Raw genomic sequence first — 20,141 nt, 5'->3', positions numbered from 1 at the left:
AATGGAAAGAGCTTCCGCCCAAATTTAAATCCGTGGGCGTGGCTCGCAGCAGGAAGTAGGAAAATGGCGGCGATGTTGACAAAGACACAGCGGATGGTAACATACGACTAACAAGAGAAATATTTTTATTCTTCTGCTTGCAACTGGACCGTCCAGAGCGTACACGGTAAGTACAACTCATCGTTTTTAAAAGAAGTACTTTTGTTGCCCTGAAAAGCGAGTGAGCGTGGCGTTTGTGGGGGACGTCGAATTTCGACGATTCTTTCTGGTCAACGGTTGTAAATGATTGTGTTGATTAAAAAAGAAAACTTGATGTAACTCTACTTTTAACTGCCGTTTCAGATAGATTTGGAATTGCATCACATCCAATTTTGCCTAGAGCGTACACGGTAAGTAACACTCGTTGTGTTTAAGGAGATTTACGTTTGTAATAGCAGAAGTGTAGCCGCGTTGCGTTGTACGTGTGAATGTTGGTCCGGGCGAAATGTTAATGTTTAATTTCATTCCCTTTAGGTTCCACGGTGTTTGTTGGCTGCAAGTTTTCCACTGCAAGAAGAGGCTCGTATCATTGACCAGGAGCGAGCTACAATGGTGAGTAGCCATAACATTTATGTTAAACACTTCCTATTTCATGTCTAACAGTACTTGATTTAACAAATAACCATAAATAAATACAGTGTGGGCACTGAAGTTAACATATGTGATTATACTGCCTAATCTGTCACCGAGTAGATTGTTGCAAAGTAATATAAGATCCAAAGTTGTAATTCTGAATAGTTTTCAAAAGAAGGCCATTAGAATTATATACAAGTCTGATTACCCCGAACAAGCTATTAATTAAATCACAAATTCTTCAATTCAAAGATTTGGTAGATTATCAGACAAATAATGTCTAACAGTAATTGATTTAACACATCACGATAAGTAGATTGAGTGTGGGCACTCTCAAGTTAACATATGTGATTATACTGCCTAATCTGTTACAGAGTATGTTGTTGCCAAGTAATGTAGAATAGATCCAAAGTAGTAATCCAGAATAGTTTTGAAGAGGCCATTAGAATGATAAACAAATCTGATTACCTTGAACATAATAACAAGCTAAGTGTTTAATATGTCCTATGAAGTCAAAATTGGGCACCATCGATGTGGTGAAATTTGGAATTGCATCACATCCAATTTTGCCTGGGAACAAACAGATTACATAAATCTTAGTTTTGAATAAGCCACTCCTTCTCAAACAAGTAAACTCTGGCCCATTTTGCGCAGTAGATGTTCTGTTAATATCTAGTATTTTATACAAAGTCCATAATTTAAATTGCTTTCAACCTTCATTCATCGGTTCAACCAACATTACTCGCTCTTCTTACCAACTTGTATTGATTTAACTAAGCGTTTAATACTTCCTATCAGGTCTCAAATCGAGATTTGGCAAAATACAATTTTCAGCAAATCCAATTTTGCCAGGGAACAAAAATAGATTAAATAAACTAAATAAGTCCTCTTCCCATTAAATAAATCAGAAAAAGTCTGTCTTGTAACAGTCCTCTTCAAAACAAGTAAAGTCTGCCCATTTTGTGCCGTAAGATTTTGTGTCTATGCCTAGTATTTAAACAAAATCATAATTTAAACGACTTCTTTCCTTCATTCACTTTGGAAATTTGGAATTGCATGCAAATCGAATTTTGGCAGGGAACAAAAATAGATCAATTAAACTAAATAAGTCTTCTTCCCATTAAATAAATTAAAAAAGTCTGTCTTGTAACCAGTCCTTTTCAAACAAGTAAAGTCTGCCCATTTTGTGCCGTCGATTTTGTGTTAATGCTAGTATTTATACAAAATCATAATTTAAAGGACTTCATTCCTTCATTCACTTTGGAAATTTGGAATTGCAGGCACATCAAATTTTGCCTGGGAAGAAAAGTAGATTAAATAAATTTAATAAGTCTTACTACTTCCCATTAAATAAATTAAATACGTCTTACTTGTTCCCACTCCTTTTCAAAACAGTAGTTTAAAACGAGGGCCCTTCACTCAATCTTTAACCTCAACCCCGCACGTTGTGTTGTATCTGTGAATGTTGGTTGTGGCCAAATGATAGTTTTCTTTCATTCGTTTAGGTTCCAAGAAAACTTGATGTAACTCTACTTTTAACTGCCGTTTCAGATAAGCGGGTATTACGTCGCAGTCAAATGCCGCGGATATGACGTAATTGCCCGAACCTCCGCCAAAATTCAAATCTGTTGGCGCGATGGCCGTGAGCCACTGAGCAGCGACGATTATCAACAGAAATATCTTTATTTTCTGCTTGCAACTGGACCGTCTAGAGCGTACACGGTAAGTAACACTCATTGTGTTTAAGGAGATTTACGTTTGTAATAGCAGAAGTGTAGCCGCGTTGCGTTGTACGTGTGAAAATTGGTCGAGGCGAAATGTTAATGTTTAATTTCATTCCTTTAGGTTCCACGGTGTTTGTTGGCTGCAAGTTTTCCACTGCAAGAAGAGGCTCGTATCATTGACCAGGAGCGAGCTACAATGGTGAGTAGCCATAACATTTATGTTAAACACTTCCTATTTCATGTCTAACAGTACTTGATTTAACAAATAACCATAAATAAATACAGTGTGGGCACTGAAGTTAACATATGTGATTATACTGCCTAATCTGTCACGGAGTAGATTGTTGCAAAGTAATATAAGATCCAAAGTTGTAATTCAGAATAGTTTTCAAAAGAAGGCCATTAGAATTATATACAAGTCTGATTACCCTGAACAAGCTATTAATTAAATCACAAATTCTTCAATTCAAAGATTTGGTAGATTATCAGACAAATAATGTCTAACAGTAATTGATTTAACACATCACGATAAGTAGATTGAGTGTGGGCACTCTCAAGTTAACATATGTGATTATACTGCCTAATCTGTTACAGAGTATGTTGTTGCCAAGTAATGTAGAATAGATCCAAAGTAGTAATCCAGAATAGTTTTGAAGAGGCCATTAGAATGATAAACAAATCTGATTACCTTGAACATAATAACAAGCTAAGTGTTTAATATGTCCTATGAAGTCAAAATTGGGCACCATCATGTGGTGAAATTTGGAATTGCATCACATCCAATTTTGCCTGGGAACAAACAGATTACATAAATCTTAGTTTTGAATAAGCCACTCCTTCTCAAACAAGTAAACTCTGCCCATTTTGCGCAGTAGATGTTCTGTTAATATCTAGTATTTATACAAAGTCATAATTTAAATTGCTTTCAACCTTCATTCATCGGTTCAACCAACATTACTCGCTCTTATTACCAACTTGTATTGATTTAACTAAGCGTTTAATACTTCCTATCAGGTCTCAAATCGAGATTTGGCAAAATACAATTTCAGCAAATCCAATTTTGCCAGGGAACAAAAATAGATTAAATAAACTAAATAAGTCCTCTTCCCATTAAATAAATCAGAAAAGTCTGTCTTGTAACCAGTCCTCTTCAAACAAGTAAAGTCTGCCCATTTTGTGCCGTAGATTTTGTGTCTATGCCTAGTATTTAAACAAAATCATAATTTAAACGACTTCTTTCCTTCATTCACTTTGGAAATTTGGAATTGCAGCAAATCGAATTTTGGCAGGGAACAAAAATAGATCAATTAAACTAAATAAGTCTTCTTCCCATTAAATAAATTAAAAAAGTCTGTCTTGTAACCAGTCCTTTTCAAACAAGTAAAGTCTGCCCATTTTGTGCCGTCGATTTTGTGTTAATGCCTAGTATTTATACAAAATCATAATTTAAAGGACTTCATTCCTTCATTCACTTTGGAAATTTGGAATTGCAGCACATCAAATTTTGCCTGGGAAGAAAAGTAGATTAAATAAATTTAATAAGTCTTACTACTTCCCATTAAATAAATTAAATACGTCTTACTTGTTCCCACTCCTTTTCAAAACAGTAGTTTAAAACGAGGGCCCTTCACTCAATCTTTAACCCCAACCCCGCACGTTGTGTTGTATCTGTGAATGTTGGTTGTGGCCAAATGATAGTTTTCTTTCATTCGTTTAGGTTCCAAGAAAACTTGATGTAACTCTACTTTTAACTGCCGTTTCAGATAAGCGGGTATTACGTCGCAGTCATGTGCCGTGGATATGACGTAATTGCCCGAACCTCCGCCAAAATTCAAATCTGTTGGCGCGATGGCCGTGAGCCACTGAGCAGCGACGATTATCAACAGAAATATCTTTATTTTCTGCTTGCAACTGGACCGTCTAGAGCGTACACGGTAAGTAACACTCATTGTGTTTAAGGAGATTTACGTTTGTAATAGCAGAAGTGTAGCCGCGTTGCGTTGTACGTGTGAAAATTGGTCGAGGCGAAATGTTAATGTTTAATTTCATTCCTTTAGGTTCCACGGTGTTTGTTGGCTGCAAGTTTTCCACTGCAAGAAGAGGCTCGTATCATTGACCAGGAGCGAGCTACAATGGTGAGTAGCCATAACATTTATGTTAAACACTTCCTATTTCATGTCTAACAGTACTTGATTTAACAAATAACCATAAATAAATACAGTGTGGGCACTGAAGTTAACATATGTGATTATACTGCCTAATCTGTCACGGAGTAGATTGTTGCAAAGTAATATAAGATCCAAAGTTGTAATTCAGAATAGTTTTCAAAAGAAGGCCATTAGAATTATATACAAGTCTGATTACCCTTAACATAACAACAAGCTATTAATTAAATCACAAATTCTTCAATTCAAAGATTTGGTAGATTATCAGACAAATAATGTCTAACAGTAATTGATTTAACATCACGATAAGTAGATTGAGTGTGGGCACTCTCAAGTTAACAGATATGATTATACTGCCTAATCTGTTACAGAGTATGTTGTTGCCAAGTAATGTAGAATAGATCCAAAGTAGTAATCCAGAATAGTTTTGAAGAGGCCATTAGAATAATAAACAAATCTGATTACCTTGAACATAATAACAAGCTAAGTGTTTAATATGTCCTATGAAGTCAAAATTGGGCACCATCATGTGGTGAAATTTGGAATTGCATCACATCCAATTTTGCCTGGGAACAAACAGATTAAATAAATCTTAGTTTTGAATAAGCCACTCCTTCTCAAACAAGTAAACTCTGCCCATTTCGCGCAGTAGATGTTCTGTTAATATCTAGTATTTATACAAAGTCATAATTTAAATTGCTTTCAACCTTCATTCATCGGTTCAACCAACATTACTCGCTCTTATTACCAACTTGTATTGATTTAACTAAGCGTTTAATACTTCCTATCAGGTCTCAAGGCAAGATTTGGCAAAATACAATTTCAGCAAATCCAATTTTGCCAGGGAACAAAAATAGATTAAATAAACTAAATAAGTCTTCTTCCCATTAAATAAATCAGAAAAGTCTGTCTTGTAACCAGTCCTCTTCAAACAAGTAAAGTCTGCCCATTTTGTGCCGTAGATTTTGTGTCTATGCCTAGTATTTAAACAAAATCATAATTTAAACGACTTCTTTCCTTCATTCACTTTGGAAATTTGGAATTGCAGCAAATCGAATTTTGCCAGGGAACAAAAATAGATCAATTAAACTAAATAAGTCTTCTTCCCATTAAATAAATTAAAAAAGTCTGTCTTGTAACCAGTCCTTTTCAAACAAGTAAAGTCTGCCCATTTTGTGCCGTCGATTTTGTGTTAATGCCTAGTATTTATACAAAATCATAATTTAAAGGACTTCATTCCTTCATTCACTTTGGAAATTTGGAATTGCAGCACATCAAATTTTGCCTGGGAAGAAAAGTAGATTAAATAAATTTAATAAGTCTTACTACTTCCCATTAAATAAATTAAATACGTCTTACTTGTTCCCACTCCTTTACAAAAAAGTAGTTTAAAACGAGGTCCCTTCACTCAACCTTTAACCCTATTTATTCACCTTCTAGGCTAAGTGTTAAAGGCTAAGTGTTAAAGGCTAAGTGTTAAAGGCTAAGTGTTAGAGGCTAAGTGCCAGAGGCTAGGCGCCAGAGGCGAGTTTTTGTGGGCTGAAGTTTTAGTGGGGTTAGTGTGAATACAATCCAAAAGAATACAACAGAATACAATACAATAGAATATAATACATAGATTAAATTCAATAGCTCTTACTACTTCCCATTAAATAAATTAAATACGTCTTACTTGTTCCCAATCCTTTTCAAAAAAGTAGTTTAAAACGAGGGCCCTTCACTCAACCTTTAACCTCAACCCCGCACGTCACATTGTGTTGTATCTGTGAATGTTGGTTGTGGCCAAATGATAGTTTTCTTTCATTCGTTTAGGTTCCACGGTGTTTGTTGGCTATGTTTTCCACTGTCAGAAGGATGAAAATACAAAGTACAACGCTTGGACGTGGGCGAAGACGTCACCGGTGAGTCCTTCCTTCCTATTTATTTACCTTCTAGATGCTAGAGGCTAAGTGTTAGAGGCTAAGTGTTAGAGGCTAAGTGTTAAACACAATACGAACAACACAACGATACTGCACTGAACAACACGATACCGCACTGAGAAACACGATACCGCACTGAACAACACGATACCGCACTGAACAACACCATGCCGCACTGAACACCATGCCACACTGAACAACACCATCCCGCACTGAACAACACCATGCCGCACTAAACAACACCATGCCGCACTGAACAACACCATGCCTCACTGAACGACACCATGCCGCACTGAAAGACACCATGCCGCACTGAACGACACCATGCCGCACTGAAAGACACCATCCCGCACTGAACACCATGCCGCACTGAACAACACCATCCTGCACTGAACAACACCATCCCGCACTGAACAACACCATGCCGCACTGAACAACACCATGCCGCACTGAACAACATTATGCCGCACTGAACAACACCATGCCGCACTGAACAACACCATGCCGCACTGAACAACATTATGCCGCACTGAACAACACCATGCCGCACTGAACAACACCATGCCGCACTGAACAACACCATGCCGCACTGAACAACATTATGCCGCACTGAACAACACCATGCCGCACTGAACAACACCATCCTGCACTGAACAACACCATTCCGCATTGAACACCATGCCGCACTGAACAACACCATCCCGCACTGAACAACACCATCCCGCACTGAACAACACCATGCCGCACTGAACAACATTATGCCGCACTGAACAACATTATGCCGCACTGAACAACACCATGCCGCACTGAACAACACCATGCCGCACTGAACAACACCATGCCGCACTGAACAACATTATAACGCACTGAACAACACCATCCCGCACTGAACAACACCATGCCGCACTAAACAACATTATGCCGCACTGAACAACATTATGCCGAAATGAACAACACCATGCCGCACTGAACAACACCATGCCGCACTGAACAACACCATCCTGCACTGAACAAAACCATCCCGCACTGAACAACACCATGCCGCACTGAACAACACCATGCCGCACTGAACAACACCATGCCGCAATGAACAACACCATCCCGCACTGAACAACATTATGCCGCACTGAACAACATTATGCCGCACTGAACAACATTATGCCGCACTGAACAACATTATGCCGCACTGAACAACATTATGCCGCACTGAACAACACCATGCCGCACTGAACAACACCATGCCGCACTGAACAACACCATGCCGCACTGAACAACACCATGCCGCACTGAACAACACGATCCCGCATTGAACAACACCATGCCGCACTGAACAACACCATCCTGCACTGAACAACACCATCCCGCACTGAACAACACCATGCCGCACTGAACAACATTATGGCGCACTGAACAACATTATGCCGCACTGAACAACACCATGCCGCACTGAACAACACCATGCCGCACTGAACAACACCATGCCGCAATGAACAACACCATGCTGCACTGAACAACACCATGCCGCATTGAACAACACCATGCCGCACTGAACAACACCATCCTGCACTGAACAACACCATGCTGCACTGAACAACATTATGCCGCACTGAACAACACGATCCCGCACTGAACAACACCATGCCGCACTGAACAACATTACGCTGCACTGAACAACACCATGCCGCACTGAACAACACCATGCCGCACTGAACAACACCATGCCGCATTGAACAACACCATGCCGCATTGAACAACACCATGCCGCACTGAACAACACCATCCTGCACTGAACAACACCATGCCGCATTGAACAACACCATGCCGCACTGAACAACACCATCCTGCACTGAACAACACCATCCCGCACTGAACAACACCATCCCGCATTGAACAACACCATCCTGCACTGAACAACACCATGCCGCACTGAACAACACCATGCCGCACTGAACAACACCATTCCGCACTGAACAACACCATGCCGCACTGAACAACACCATCCTGCACTGAACAACACCATGCCGCACTGAAAAACACCATGCCGCATTGAACAACACCATCCTGCACTGAACAACACCATCCTGCACTGAACAACACCATGCCGCACTGAACAACACCATGCCGCACTGAACAACACCATGCCGCACTGAACAACACCATGCCGCACTGAACAACATTATGCCGCACTGAACAACATTATGTCGCACTGAACAACACCATGCCGCACTGAACAACACCATGCCGCACTGAACAACATTATGCCGCACTGAAAAACACCATGCCGCACTGAACAACACCATCCCGCACTGAACAACACCATGCCGCATTGAACAACACCATGCCGCACTGAACAACACCATGCTGCACTGAACAACATTATGCTGCACTGAACAACACGATCCTGCATTGAACAACACCATGCCGCACTGAACAACACCATCCTGCACTGAACAACACCATCCTGCACTGAACAACACCACCCCGCACTGAACAACACGATCCCGCATTGAACACCATCCCGCACTGAACAACACCATGCCGCACTGAACAACACCATTCCGCACTGAACAACACCATGCCGCACTGAACAACACCATGCCGCACTGAACAACACCATGCCGCACTGAACAACACCATGCCGCACTGAACAACATTATGCCGCACTGAACAACACCATGCCGCACTGAACAACACCATCCCGCACTGAACAACACCATGCCGCATTGAACAACACCATGCCGCACTGAACAACACCATCCTGCACTGAACAACACCATCCCGCACTAAACAACACCATGCCGCACTGGACAACATTATGCCGCACTGAACAACACCATGCCGCACTGAACAACACCATGCCGCACTGAACAACACCATGCCTCACTGAACAACACCATGCCGCACTGAACAACATTATGCCGCACTGAACAACACCATGCCGCACTGAACAACACCATGCCGCACTGAACAACACGATCCCGCATTGAACAACACCATCCTGCACTGAACAACACCATGCCGCACTGAACAACACCATGCCGCACTGAACAACACCATGCCGCACTGAACAACACCATGCCGCACTGAACAACACCATGCTGCACTGAACAACATTATGCTGCACTGAACAACACGATCCTGCATTGAACAACACCATGCCGCACTGAACAACACCATCCTGCACTGAACAACACCATCCTGCACTGAACAACACCACCCCGCACTGAACAACATGATCCCGCATTGAACAACACCATCCCGCACTGAACAACACCATGCCGCACTGAACAACACCATTCCGCACTGAACAACACCATGCCGCACTGAACAACACCATGCCGCACTGAACAACACCATGCCGCACTGAACAACACCATGCCGCACTGAACAACATTATGCCGCACTGAACAACACCATGCCGCACTGAACAACACCATCCCGCACTGAACAACACCATGCCGCATTGAACAACACCATGCCGCACTGAACAACACCATGCCGCACTGAACAACATTATGCCGCACTGAACAACACCATGCCGCACTGAACAACACCATCCCGCACTGAACAACACCATGCCGCATTGAACAACACCATGCCGCACTGAACAACACCATCCTGCACTGAACAACACCATCCCGCACTGAACAACACCATGCCGCACTGAACAACATTATGGCGCACTGAACAACATTATGCCGCACTGAACAACACCATGCCGCACTGAACAACACCATGCCGCACTGAACAACACCATGCCGCACTGAACAACATTATGCCGCACTGAACAACATTATGCCGCACTGAACAACACCATGCCGCACTGAACAACACCATGCCGCACTGAACAACACCATGCCGCACTGAACAACACGACGTCGCACTGAACAACACGACGCCGCACAGAACAACACGACGCCGCACAGAATAACACAATACCGCACAGAACAACACAATACCGCACAAACAGTTTTAGATAATATTACGTCGCAGTCATGTGACGCGGACATGACGTCAATAGGCGGAACTCACGGCAAAATTATAATCCGTGGGCGTGGCTTGCAACAGGAAGTAGGAAAGCGGCAGTTCTGGCAAACAAGACACAGCGGTTAGTAACACGATGACTAACAAGGCAAATATTTTTGTTTTCAGCTTGCAACTTGACCGTCTAGAGCGTACAAGGTAATTACAACTGTTTTTTTTTAGCCCTGAAAAGCGAGGGAGTGTGGCGTTTGGGAGGAATGTCGAACTCGGCGTCTGCTTCCAGCCACAGACGCCAAATTTCGACGATTATTTCGACTGGTCAACGGTTGTAAATTATTGCGTTGACTAAAAACTTTATTTAACTCTACTCTTAACTTTGCCGTTTCAGATATGCGGGTATTACACCGCGGAAATGACGTCAATAGGCTGAACTCTCGCCAAAATTCAAATCTGTGGGCGCAATGGCCTTGAGCGAGACACCGGATACAAACACGACGATTATCAACAGAAATATCTTTATTTTCCGCTTGCAAGTGGACCGTCTAGAGCGTACACGGTAAGTACAACTCATTGTGTTTAAAAAGATTTACGTTTGTGTAGTTTGCGTTGCGTTGTATCTGTGAATGTTGGTTGAGGCTAAATGTTAATGTTTAATTTCATTCCTTTAGGTTCCACGGTGTTTGTTGGCTGTATGTTTTCCACTGCAAGAAGAGGCTCGTATCATTGACCAGCAGGAGCTACAATGGTGAGTACCCCTTTCGTCTTCCATTTATGTTAAACACTTCCTATTTCATGTCTAACAGTACTCGATTTAACAAATAACCATAAATAAATACAGTGTGGGCAGTCACGTTAACATATGTGATTATCCTGCCTAATATGTTTATCACAAATATGTCACTAATCACTAATATGTTTATTTGTTTATCACAACACCTTTGGACCTTCAGCAATCGATTATTTACCTTCATCTACATAGAGACAGAACAATGGTGTCTTAAACATCTCATTCATTTCACCAAATAACTTCACGCAGGTGGATAACGGCCGTCTCGGTCACGCTATGTTGCGTGATGCAGTTTTGAAGAACCAAATGCATTTATTCAATGAATAAGTCAAGCTAGTTCTATGTTTATGATGTTGTAAGTTACGGTACCGATTGAAGTTGAGTTCGAAGCCAGTGGAAAACAGCGCTGCGTTTGTGCTCTCCAGGTACAAATGTTGTGATCTCTGACTGACGACCGGGCGAGACTCGAGTAAGAGATGTCCAAACGAGCTCCGGCAGGGCGGGCCAAGGCGGAGCGAACGGACGCCCTTCAGGCCGCCAATGACGAGCTGAGAACCAAACTGATGGACGTCCAGTTAGAACTTCAGCAGGAGAAGAACAAGGTGAAAACCTCAACAGACAGACACTGCCTGCCTCCCTGCCTGCCTCCCTGCCTGCCTCCCTGCCTGCCTCCCTCCCTCCCAGTTTTCCCGATGTAGATTAGACATGCGTGTGCCATGACTGTGTCAGCCTACATCAACAAATGCACCGAGGACGTCAGCACCACTAAGAATATCATCACCCGGGGCAACCAACGACCCTGGATGACTGAGGAGGTACGTCAAACGCTACGAGCGCGGAACTCTGCCTTCAAGTCTGGCGACAAGGAGACACTGAGGACAGCGAGAGCCAACTTGAACCGTGCCATCAGGATAGCGAAGCGAGACCGCAGTCGAAAATTTCAGGATCGTTTCCACGACGTCAAAAACATCAGGAGTATGTGGCAAGGCATACGGGCGATTACAGACTACAACTCACCCTCCCCCCCCCCCGGTGGGTGTAGTTGATGCTGACTTTCTAAATGGTCTAAATAACTTCTTTGGGAGGTTCGAGGCACTAAACGGCACTCCAGCAGTTAAAACTGTCCCCCATCAGGAAGAGGAGGTACTCTGCCTTGACTCCGCCGATGTGTTGAAGACCCTGAGGAGAGTCAACCCCTGTAAGGCCCCTGGCCCCGACAACATTCCTGGGCGTGTGTTCAGGGAATGTGCAAGTCATCTGGCTGGGGTCATCACAGACATTTTTAACACCTCGCTGGGCCAAGCCACAGTGCCGGCGTGCTTTAAGACTGCCTCCATCATTCCGGTGCCGAAGAAACCTCAAATCACCTCATTTAATGATTACCGGCCTGTTGCACTGACTCCGGTTATGATGAAGTGCTTCGAAAGGCTGCTTAAAGGTCACATCGTTTCCAGACTCCCCCTATTATTTGACCCGTTCCAGTTTGCCGACCGGCAAAACCGCTCCACTCAGGACGCCATCTCCTCCGTTCTTCACCTGAGCCTGGCTCACCTGGAGGAGAAGAACACCCATGTGCGGAGGCTGTTCCTGGACTTCAGCTCAGCGTTTAACACCATCATCCCACAGCATCTGGTAGGAAAATTGGAACACCTGGGCTTCAACACCCCCCTTCGCAACTGGCTGCTAGACTTCCTCACCAACAGACCTCAGTCAGTCCGGGTCGGACAGAACACCTCTGATGTCATCACCCTCAGCACAGGCTCCCTTCAGGGCTGCGTCCTGAGCCCCCTGCTGTGCACCCTGATGACACACGACTGCGTCCTCAGGTTCACCACCAATCACATCGTGAAGTCAGCAGACGACACAACGGTGGTGGGGCTCATCAGAGACAACAACGACCTGGACTACAGAGAGGAGGTGGAGCAGCTGGTGGGCTGGTGCAGAGAAAACAGCCTGATCCTGAATGAGGAGAAGATGAAGGAGATCATCGTCGACTTCAGGAAAAAACAGCCTCACCACGCTCCACTGATCATCAACAGCTCAGCTGTGGAGGTGGTCAGCACCACCAAATTCCTGGGGGTCCACATCACAGAAGACCTCACCTGGACTATGAACACTACGGCACTGGTCAAGAGGGCACAGAAGCGCTTGTACTTCCTGCGGAGGATGAGGAGAGCCCACCTGCCCCCACCCATCATGAGGACGTTCTACAGGAGCACCATAGAGAGCATTCTGACAAGCTGTCTCTCTGTGTGGTGTGGAGGCTGCACCGCCTCCGATTGGAAGAACGTGAGGAGAGTGGTGAGGACAGCAGAGAGGATCATAGGGGCTCCTCTTCCCTCCATTCAGGACATTTCATCTCAGCGCTGCATGTCCCGTGCCCGTAACATCATCAATGACCCATCACACCCCCACCATGGACTGTTCTCCCTGCTGCCCTCTGGGAAGAGGTTTGCAGCATCCGCTGCAGGTCCACCAGGTTCTGCAACAGCTTTTTCCCTGCTGTCATCAGACTGTTGAACACTAGAACTGTTGAGCTCTAAACTGAACTCTGCATCACACATTCACAGAACTGTACTTTATGACACTACGGACCTCTATCTTGCACTATCTCGCACTACCAACTTTACTGAACTTGTATAAACCCTTTAAATAGAAGTTTAATACATGGTTTAGCATTCCTCTGCACACTCTTGAATACTGTTTTGCCTACTTGCACTATTGCATAATTATCACTGCTGCACTTTATACTTATTTTTAATATATATATATATATATATATATATAGTATATATGTATATATATATATTTTCATAGGATATGTTACTTCTATTCAACTGCAATATCACTACTTTGTTGTAAGACGTATGCAACGGAATTTCGTTTTGTATGCACCATGTGCAGACAAGATGACAATAAAGTTTGTCTAAGTCTAAGTCATGTCAGGTCAGCTGTCTGGAGAGAGAGAGAAGTCAGGACCTGCGGGCGGAGCACCACCGTGCCACCGCCGCCATGACGGAACTCAAAAGCAAACTCCATGAGGAGAAGCAGAAAGAGTTAGCCATTACCAGGGAGACATTACTGCGGCATCATGAAATGGAGCTGATGAGAGTGATCAAAATCAAAGATGGAGAGATCCAGCGACTGAATGCCTTGGTCCTCAGCCTGAGGGACGGCTCCATGGACAAGGTGATCCGCTCTATCCGTGTCTGACTATCCGCACGCCACGTCGGGCTTCGATGCGGCCGCTACCGTATTGTGTAGCTTGTCCCCAGTAAGCGTCGCGGCGCTCCGTTGCGGTCTCAACGGCCCGGTGTGGCGCAATGTCTGCTCAGGTGAGGAGGGGGGGGCGCTTTGCTGGCGGAGGTGGAGGAGACGCGGCGGTGTCGGGAGACCGAGCGGTGTCGCCTCCACCAGGAGCGCGGAAGAAGCCCTGGCAGCGGCCCAGCAGGCCTGGCAGTCCCGAGCGGCCGAGCTCCGATCGGCTCATCACCAGCATCGGGAGGAGCTGAGCCGAACCAAGAGAGACTGCGAGAGGGAGATCCGCCGACTGGTAGGACTGATCAGATGCGCGGTGCGTGGCTATGTTCCCAATTTCGTTGTATACCTGCAGTGCAATGACACCTAAGGCATTCTATTCTATTCTATTTCACAAGAAGAAAATGTCCGGTTGCTCGCTTCGCTTTTGTCACAGCAAAGGTGTTCTAGTCGATTCAAGAAAAAAATTGGCCGGTTGCTCTCTTTGTTTTTGTCACAATTCTGGCAAATGAGTTTGCCCGCCTGCCTGAGCGCTCCCCGTTTGTACATCCAGACGGATGAGATCAAGCTGAAAGACAGAGCGGTTAGTGTTTTGGATGAAGCCCTGGGGCCGGCCACGTCCACCGCCTTCAGCTGCAGACTCAGGCTGCCGAGCAGCAGATCGCTGCCCTGAGGGATTCCCAAAGGGCGGGCCTAAACTACCCTGGAAGTGGGGTCAACGCCGCTACTAGCAATCCTCTTCATTGCGTAAGCCACCTCATCACACACTTGCAGTACGCATGACTTAGTTCGTTGCTGGAGGAAGGTAGCACAAAAACAGTTTTGAACTTTGAACGAGTGCTTGTGTGTGTGTGTGTTGCGGGGCGTTTTCAGTCTCAGGAGGATCGGGACACGCGACGGTTTCATCTGAAAATCGCTGAGCTCAGCGCAGTCATCAGGAAACTGGAGGATCGAAACGCCCTGCTTTCTGAAGAGCGCAATGAACTGGTAATTTATTGACGGCACGCTTGAAGGTTTGCGCTACGTTTGATGCGCGCCATCCAGCGAGGCACCCATTGCGCTTGCTTATTAGTTGAGCGGCGCGGCGAGTCGGTTGCCTGGTAGATGTCTTTTATTGGGAGCCAAAGCCACGATTCCGTTCAAACCGATGCAAAAGGAATGGATACGTTCTGGCCCGCGTGTTGTGCGTCTTTCACATCCCGCACTTCATGCTTGCAGCTAAAGCGACTGAGAGAAACAGAAAGCCAGTTTCTGCCACTCCTGTACAAAAACAAACGCCTGAGCAGGAAGAATGAAGAACTCTCGCTGGTGCTGTGTCGCCTTGAAAACAAAGTGCGCTTTGTCACCCAGGAGAACGAGGAGATGGCAAGCTTGGTAAGTCGACGCGGACAACGGCGGCGTGCCAACAGAGTCCACTGCATTTGTGTTCCACAGAGAAGGCCTAGTTCGCTCAATGACCTGGACCGCGGTTGCGGCCAGCAGGACGGTGAAATGGAGTTCCTTCAAGTTGTGGAGCAGCGGCACATCATCGACGACTTGTCCAAGGTCTTCAGGCAGGCGACTCGGTGCACGTACGGCAGCGCCGCGCTCGCTCGCTGTCGCCAGGAAACCTTTTCCGTCCAAAGCTTGGCCGGCGGCCGCCATCCAAAAAATTGGCCCCTTAAATTCCGACCTTTCAAGCAGGAGCATTGTGCGCACGCGTTTGAACACGCTTTAGACTTGTTTTGCCGTTTTCAGCAGCTCAAAGCTCCCGTTTTGTCAGCGCCTTTGCCACTCGCTGTGCGCTGAAAACGACGGACTTGCCCGGCTGCTCAGCCCGTCAACCATGAGCCGCGAGCGCGACGTCATTGTCCGTAGGCAGCTAGTGGCAAAATGCACCCTGTTAGAGTTGCGCTCGCTCCAACTTATTTTGCAAGAACCACACGGGAGACAAGTAAGTTCTTTTGGACACCTGCAGGTGGAGAGTCCATCCGTTGTACGAATGAAGTCTGACTCTCGGCTCCTGCACGAGCATTTTAATTAAGAGAAACAGGGTGGGTGTAAGAGTGGATTGAATAGAGGAAGCCCTTGACCTCTAGTCAAAACATAGCAAGGGGTGTTTTACGACTTTGTGTAGGAAGGGATAAGCGATAGGGATAAATAAGGGATAAATAATATTATTTATTACAGGTCGCAGTCAAAGTCAAAGCAACACAATGATACGATAAAGATAATCTGGAAAACCCTGACACACCCTGTAGTTGTCACTTTTGGAAAAGACGAGCGTCCCTCCAATCATCGCCGGTGACGTGTTTTTCAGGCTCTGGAGACAGGAGCTCATGTCAGAAATGTCATTGTGAGTCGCGTTTGTTTCTGCGCCGGAGCCGTTCGTTCCCTTTGCATCCAAAGAATCTCAAAGGCGGATTATTTGTGTCGACAGGAGAGAGATTTGCTGCTACGATACCGACGTCGAGAATCTCTGAGGAGGAACAAAGCGTGAGGTCCTGCAAGGTGAGTCTGTTTGTTTGCGGCTGCTTGGTGTTGCGCAAGATGAAATGGCCTTTTTCTCGCTATCGTTCCTCTCGTCGATTCATCGTGAGGTGTCGCTTCAGTTTGTTCAGAGAGATGTTTGCTTCCGCGCCCGCAGGTCATCGAAACATTTTACGGCTACGACGAAGACGTGTTGGTGGACTCGGACGGATCGTCCTTGTCTTTTCACACCGACAGAACCCCCGACACGGAACCCGAAGAGGTAGCCCGCCATTTCTGCCAGCGTATTGGCACCAAACATTCCTCTTCAGCCTGGAATCGGACTCGTCTTTGCGTCGCGGGTGCTTTGTCGCCGGTCTGACTGATTCTGGTACTAGTGCTGTGTTGCATTGGTGTGTGCATGAAGAGGCGGAGCTTCGCTACCGCCAGCTGACGCAAGAATATCAAGCGCTGCAACGAGCCTACGCTCTGCTAGCCCAGACCAGCGAAAGGGGACTACGACGCCGAGAAGGAGATCAAGGTGGCGCCCCTTCCCGCAACCCCCGGCCGGGTCGCAGCCTCCCCGTTCTCACCCAGCCTCGGGTGTTCTCTGGTCTGAAAGGAGGAGGAGGAGCCTCCCTCCTCCTCCTTTCAGACCAGAGAAAAGCTGATGGTAGAAATGGGTCACTATCAAAGCAGAGTAGCAGATCTGGAGTCAGCGCTGAAGCAACAAGGACAGGTAAGCTCATCAATGAGCACACCTTTTTCTCAGACAAAATAGCTACATTCTTCAGTCACTCATCCGTCTGGCATTACTGGACCAACCCCCCCCCCGAACGTGGCTGGGAAAATGCGGAGAAAAGCAAATGTCATTTTCCAGTCAACCAAAGAATTTGTGGATGAAAATGACACAACATTCCAAAGCTGTCCACGCGTTTGTCTCTTCTAGAATGTCAAGTGGGTGGAGGAGAAGCAGCTGCTGCGTCAGAGCAATCAGCAGTTGGCCGAAAAGGTGACGGAAAGAAAGGCGCTGGGCGGAGTCGCTTGGCATCACACCTGTCGGGAAGCCCCGCAGATGAGGTCTGACTGTCTTTTCAGGTCAGGCGGATGGAGGCGGAAGAAGCGCGTCTGAAAGAGCACATCCAGGATATCCGAGACCAAAACGAACTGCTTGAGTTCCGCATCCTGGAGCTGGAGGTGGGAAGACTCGCACAAGCGTGTTGAGGCCAGAGATGTGACGGACGGACGGACGGATGCATGCCTCTGCCTTTCAGGAGAGGGAGTGGCGCTCCCCCGTCTTGAAGTTTCTGCAAGTCCGTTTCCCAGACGGCCTCAGCCCTTTGCAGATCTACTGCGAGGCCGAGGGCGTGAGCGTACGTAAGGCGTCCCTCGCAACCCTAACCTTAACCCGAGGTCCCAGAACACCTTACATTGCTCCTTGCGCCTTTCCCCCGGACATCGTCATCAGTGATCTGATGAAGAAGCTGGACATCCTGGGCTATAACGCCGTAAGTGTATGTCGAACTCCTTATGTTCGCACTCCACGAGACTCGGCGGCTCAAATGTGACTTTTGGAAGGCTTTGCGCTGAAAGAAGCTTGTTGACGCTGTGCCTTTGGGCTCTTGCAGAATCTCACCAACGAGGAGCAGGTGGTCGTGATTCACGCCAGGACCCTTCTCACCCTAGCCGAGAAGGTAACGCGCACGTCCACGCACGCTCTCGCATTCTGCTTATGTGACAGCAGCCTTTCCTCAGTGGTTAGAATACATCAAAGTGACCAAGTCAGCACTTCAACAGAAGATGTTAGACATTGAAAGTGAGAAGGTAGACAGACACGCGACATCAGCCAAGGGGAACTCCGGCAATGTGCCCCAACAATTCTGACCTTGAGCTGTGCTAGGATATGTTCTGCAAGCAGAAGGGCTACCTGGATGAAGAGTTGGACTTCAGGAAGTGTTCCATGGACCAGGCTCATAAGGTAAGCCGCCCTCAAATCTCCCGCCGGACCACTGATGGACGAGGATTGCGGCCCAGAGGATCCTGGAGCTGGAGGCCATGTTGTACGAGGCGCTACCGCAGCGGGACTGCCCCGCCACGGACGGCGAAAAAGCCAGCCACGCTGGCGTGAATGACGTGCTGACGGCGGATCAGAGAGAAGAGCTTAGGAGCGCCGTGGACCAATGGAAGCGAGCCCTGATGTGCGAGTTGAGGGAGCGCGACGCTTGCATCCTCCAAGAGAGAATGGATCTGCTGCACAGCGCGCAACAGGTAAGGGCCCAAAGCCAGCCCGGCACTTACTTGCACGCTTACTGGCTTTTGAATGCCACTTTCCATTTGTCCGTCCTAGAGGAACAAAGAGCTGAAAGAATTCATCGAAGCTCAGAAGAGACAAATCAAACAATTGGAGGAGAAGTTTCTGTTTCTCTTTCTATTCTTCTCCTTAGCCTTCATTCTGTGGCCCTAACACCAGCTGGTGAGTGAGCTCCAGCGGCACCGCACTCGACACCTCCGATACACTGCCAGCCGGTCTCAGACGTTGGCAGACGCTCCGATGCCAACGTATACCCCCCGCCACGGTGACAGAGGCACCGCGTCACACCGGCGCTCATCCAATCAGAAGGCAGGAAAAGCAAATTCACATGCAGGGCACTTTTGAACCAGAAGAGAGCGCCACAAAAAACGGTTGTTGCCCCAAACGCGCACTAAAAAGGGTCAGAATAACAAGAGTCCCACTGGCCAGCCGGGGCCACCCGTCCAGCTGTTTCTTCAGGGGGGAAAAAAATTGGAGTCACCGGTGAGTACATTTTGCATTTAGTTCTGCTTTTCTGCTTCTGTCTTCAAGTGTGTGGCATCCTGCGATCAAAGATTCAGCCAACCCCAAAGCGGTTGACCTCAACGTCCCACCACCATGCCTACCAGAGCAGGTGACGTGATGCTTTGGACATCCTTCCGTCTCAGATGCCCAAAAGTACTCTTTGCCACATCTGCGGCAATACGGTGTCTTTTCAAAGGTGCAAATAAATCCAGCGTGGGCGGAACTTCGGTTTTTCCCGCTTTGTTTGTGTGACAGCTGTTGTGAAAATTTTATACAAATAAAGTTGTATAGTACAGGTTTGGCCAAGCCGCAACTCCCGAACCGCATTCGGCTCTTTTATGTTCATATCAACATTTGTGTGTGTGTGTGTGTGTGTGTGTGTGGGGGGGGGGGGGGGTTGTGCGTGTTGGCTTCACTTGAGTTCAATTT

The 20,141-nt window shown here is 46.4% G+C and overlaps 1 protein-coding gene and 1 long non-coding RNA gene across 6 annotated transcripts; both read left to right on the top strand.

Moving 5' to 3' along the window:
• Positions 1 to 10,631: 10,631 nt before the first annotated feature.
• LOC148378542 (uncharacterized) lies at positions 10,632 to 12,923 on the top strand. Its single transcript, XR_015855803.1, has 3 exons — positions 10,632 to 10,960; positions 11,073 to 11,149; positions 11,617 to 12,923. It is a non-coding gene; the product is annotated as an uncharacterized LOC148378542 (long non-coding RNA).
• Positions 12,924 to 15,328: 2,405 nt separating this feature from the next.
• Positions 15,329 to 19,930, top strand: LOC148378541 (janus kinase and microtubule-interacting protein 3-like). 5 transcript variants are annotated; one of them, XM_088367788.1, is made up of 12 exons: positions 15,329 to 15,436; positions 15,668 to 16,939; positions 17,076 to 17,180; positions 17,325 to 17,636; positions 17,847 to 17,909; positions 17,996 to 18,094; positions 18,172 to 18,411; positions 18,526 to 18,591; positions 18,653 to 18,721; positions 18,798 to 18,875; positions 18,932 to 19,165; positions 19,245 to 19,930. In XM_088367788.1, exons 4-12 carry the CDS (start codon positions 17,568 to 17,570, stop codon positions 19,359 to 19,361), a joined length of 1,035 nt encoding a protein of 344 aa, XP_088223914.1. In that variant the 5' UTR covers positions 15,329 to 15,436; positions 15,668 to 16,939; positions 17,076 to 17,180; positions 17,325 to 17,567; the 3' UTR covers positions 19,362 to 19,930. The 5 variants fall into 5 exon arrangements, with proteins under 5 accessions (XP_088223914.1, XP_088223913.1, XP_088223915.1 ...); XM_088367787.1 differs by lacking the exon at positions 15,329 to 15,436 and having other exon boundaries at positions 15,544 to 16,784; positions 16,869 to 16,939; XM_088367789.1 differs by lacking the exon at positions 15,329 to 15,436 and having other exon boundaries at positions 15,544 to 16,939; positions 19,245 to 19,370; positions 19,740 to 19,930.
• Positions 19,931 to 20,141: the final 211 nt, after the last annotated feature.

The sequence above is a fragment of the Syngnathus floridae genome, unplaced genomic scaffold (genome assembly GCF_059516105.1).
Source record: "Syngnathus floridae isolate MCC-2025c unplaced genomic scaffold, RoL_Sflo_1.0 HiC_scaffold_38, whole genome shotgun sequence".
Classification (NCBI taxonomy): Eukaryota; Metazoa; Chordata; class Actinopteri; order Syngnathiformes; family Syngnathidae; genus Syngnathus; species Syngnathus floridae.
The sequence above is the reverse complement of the archived record's forward strand: the minus strand, read 5'-3'. Positions and strand labels throughout refer to the sequence as shown.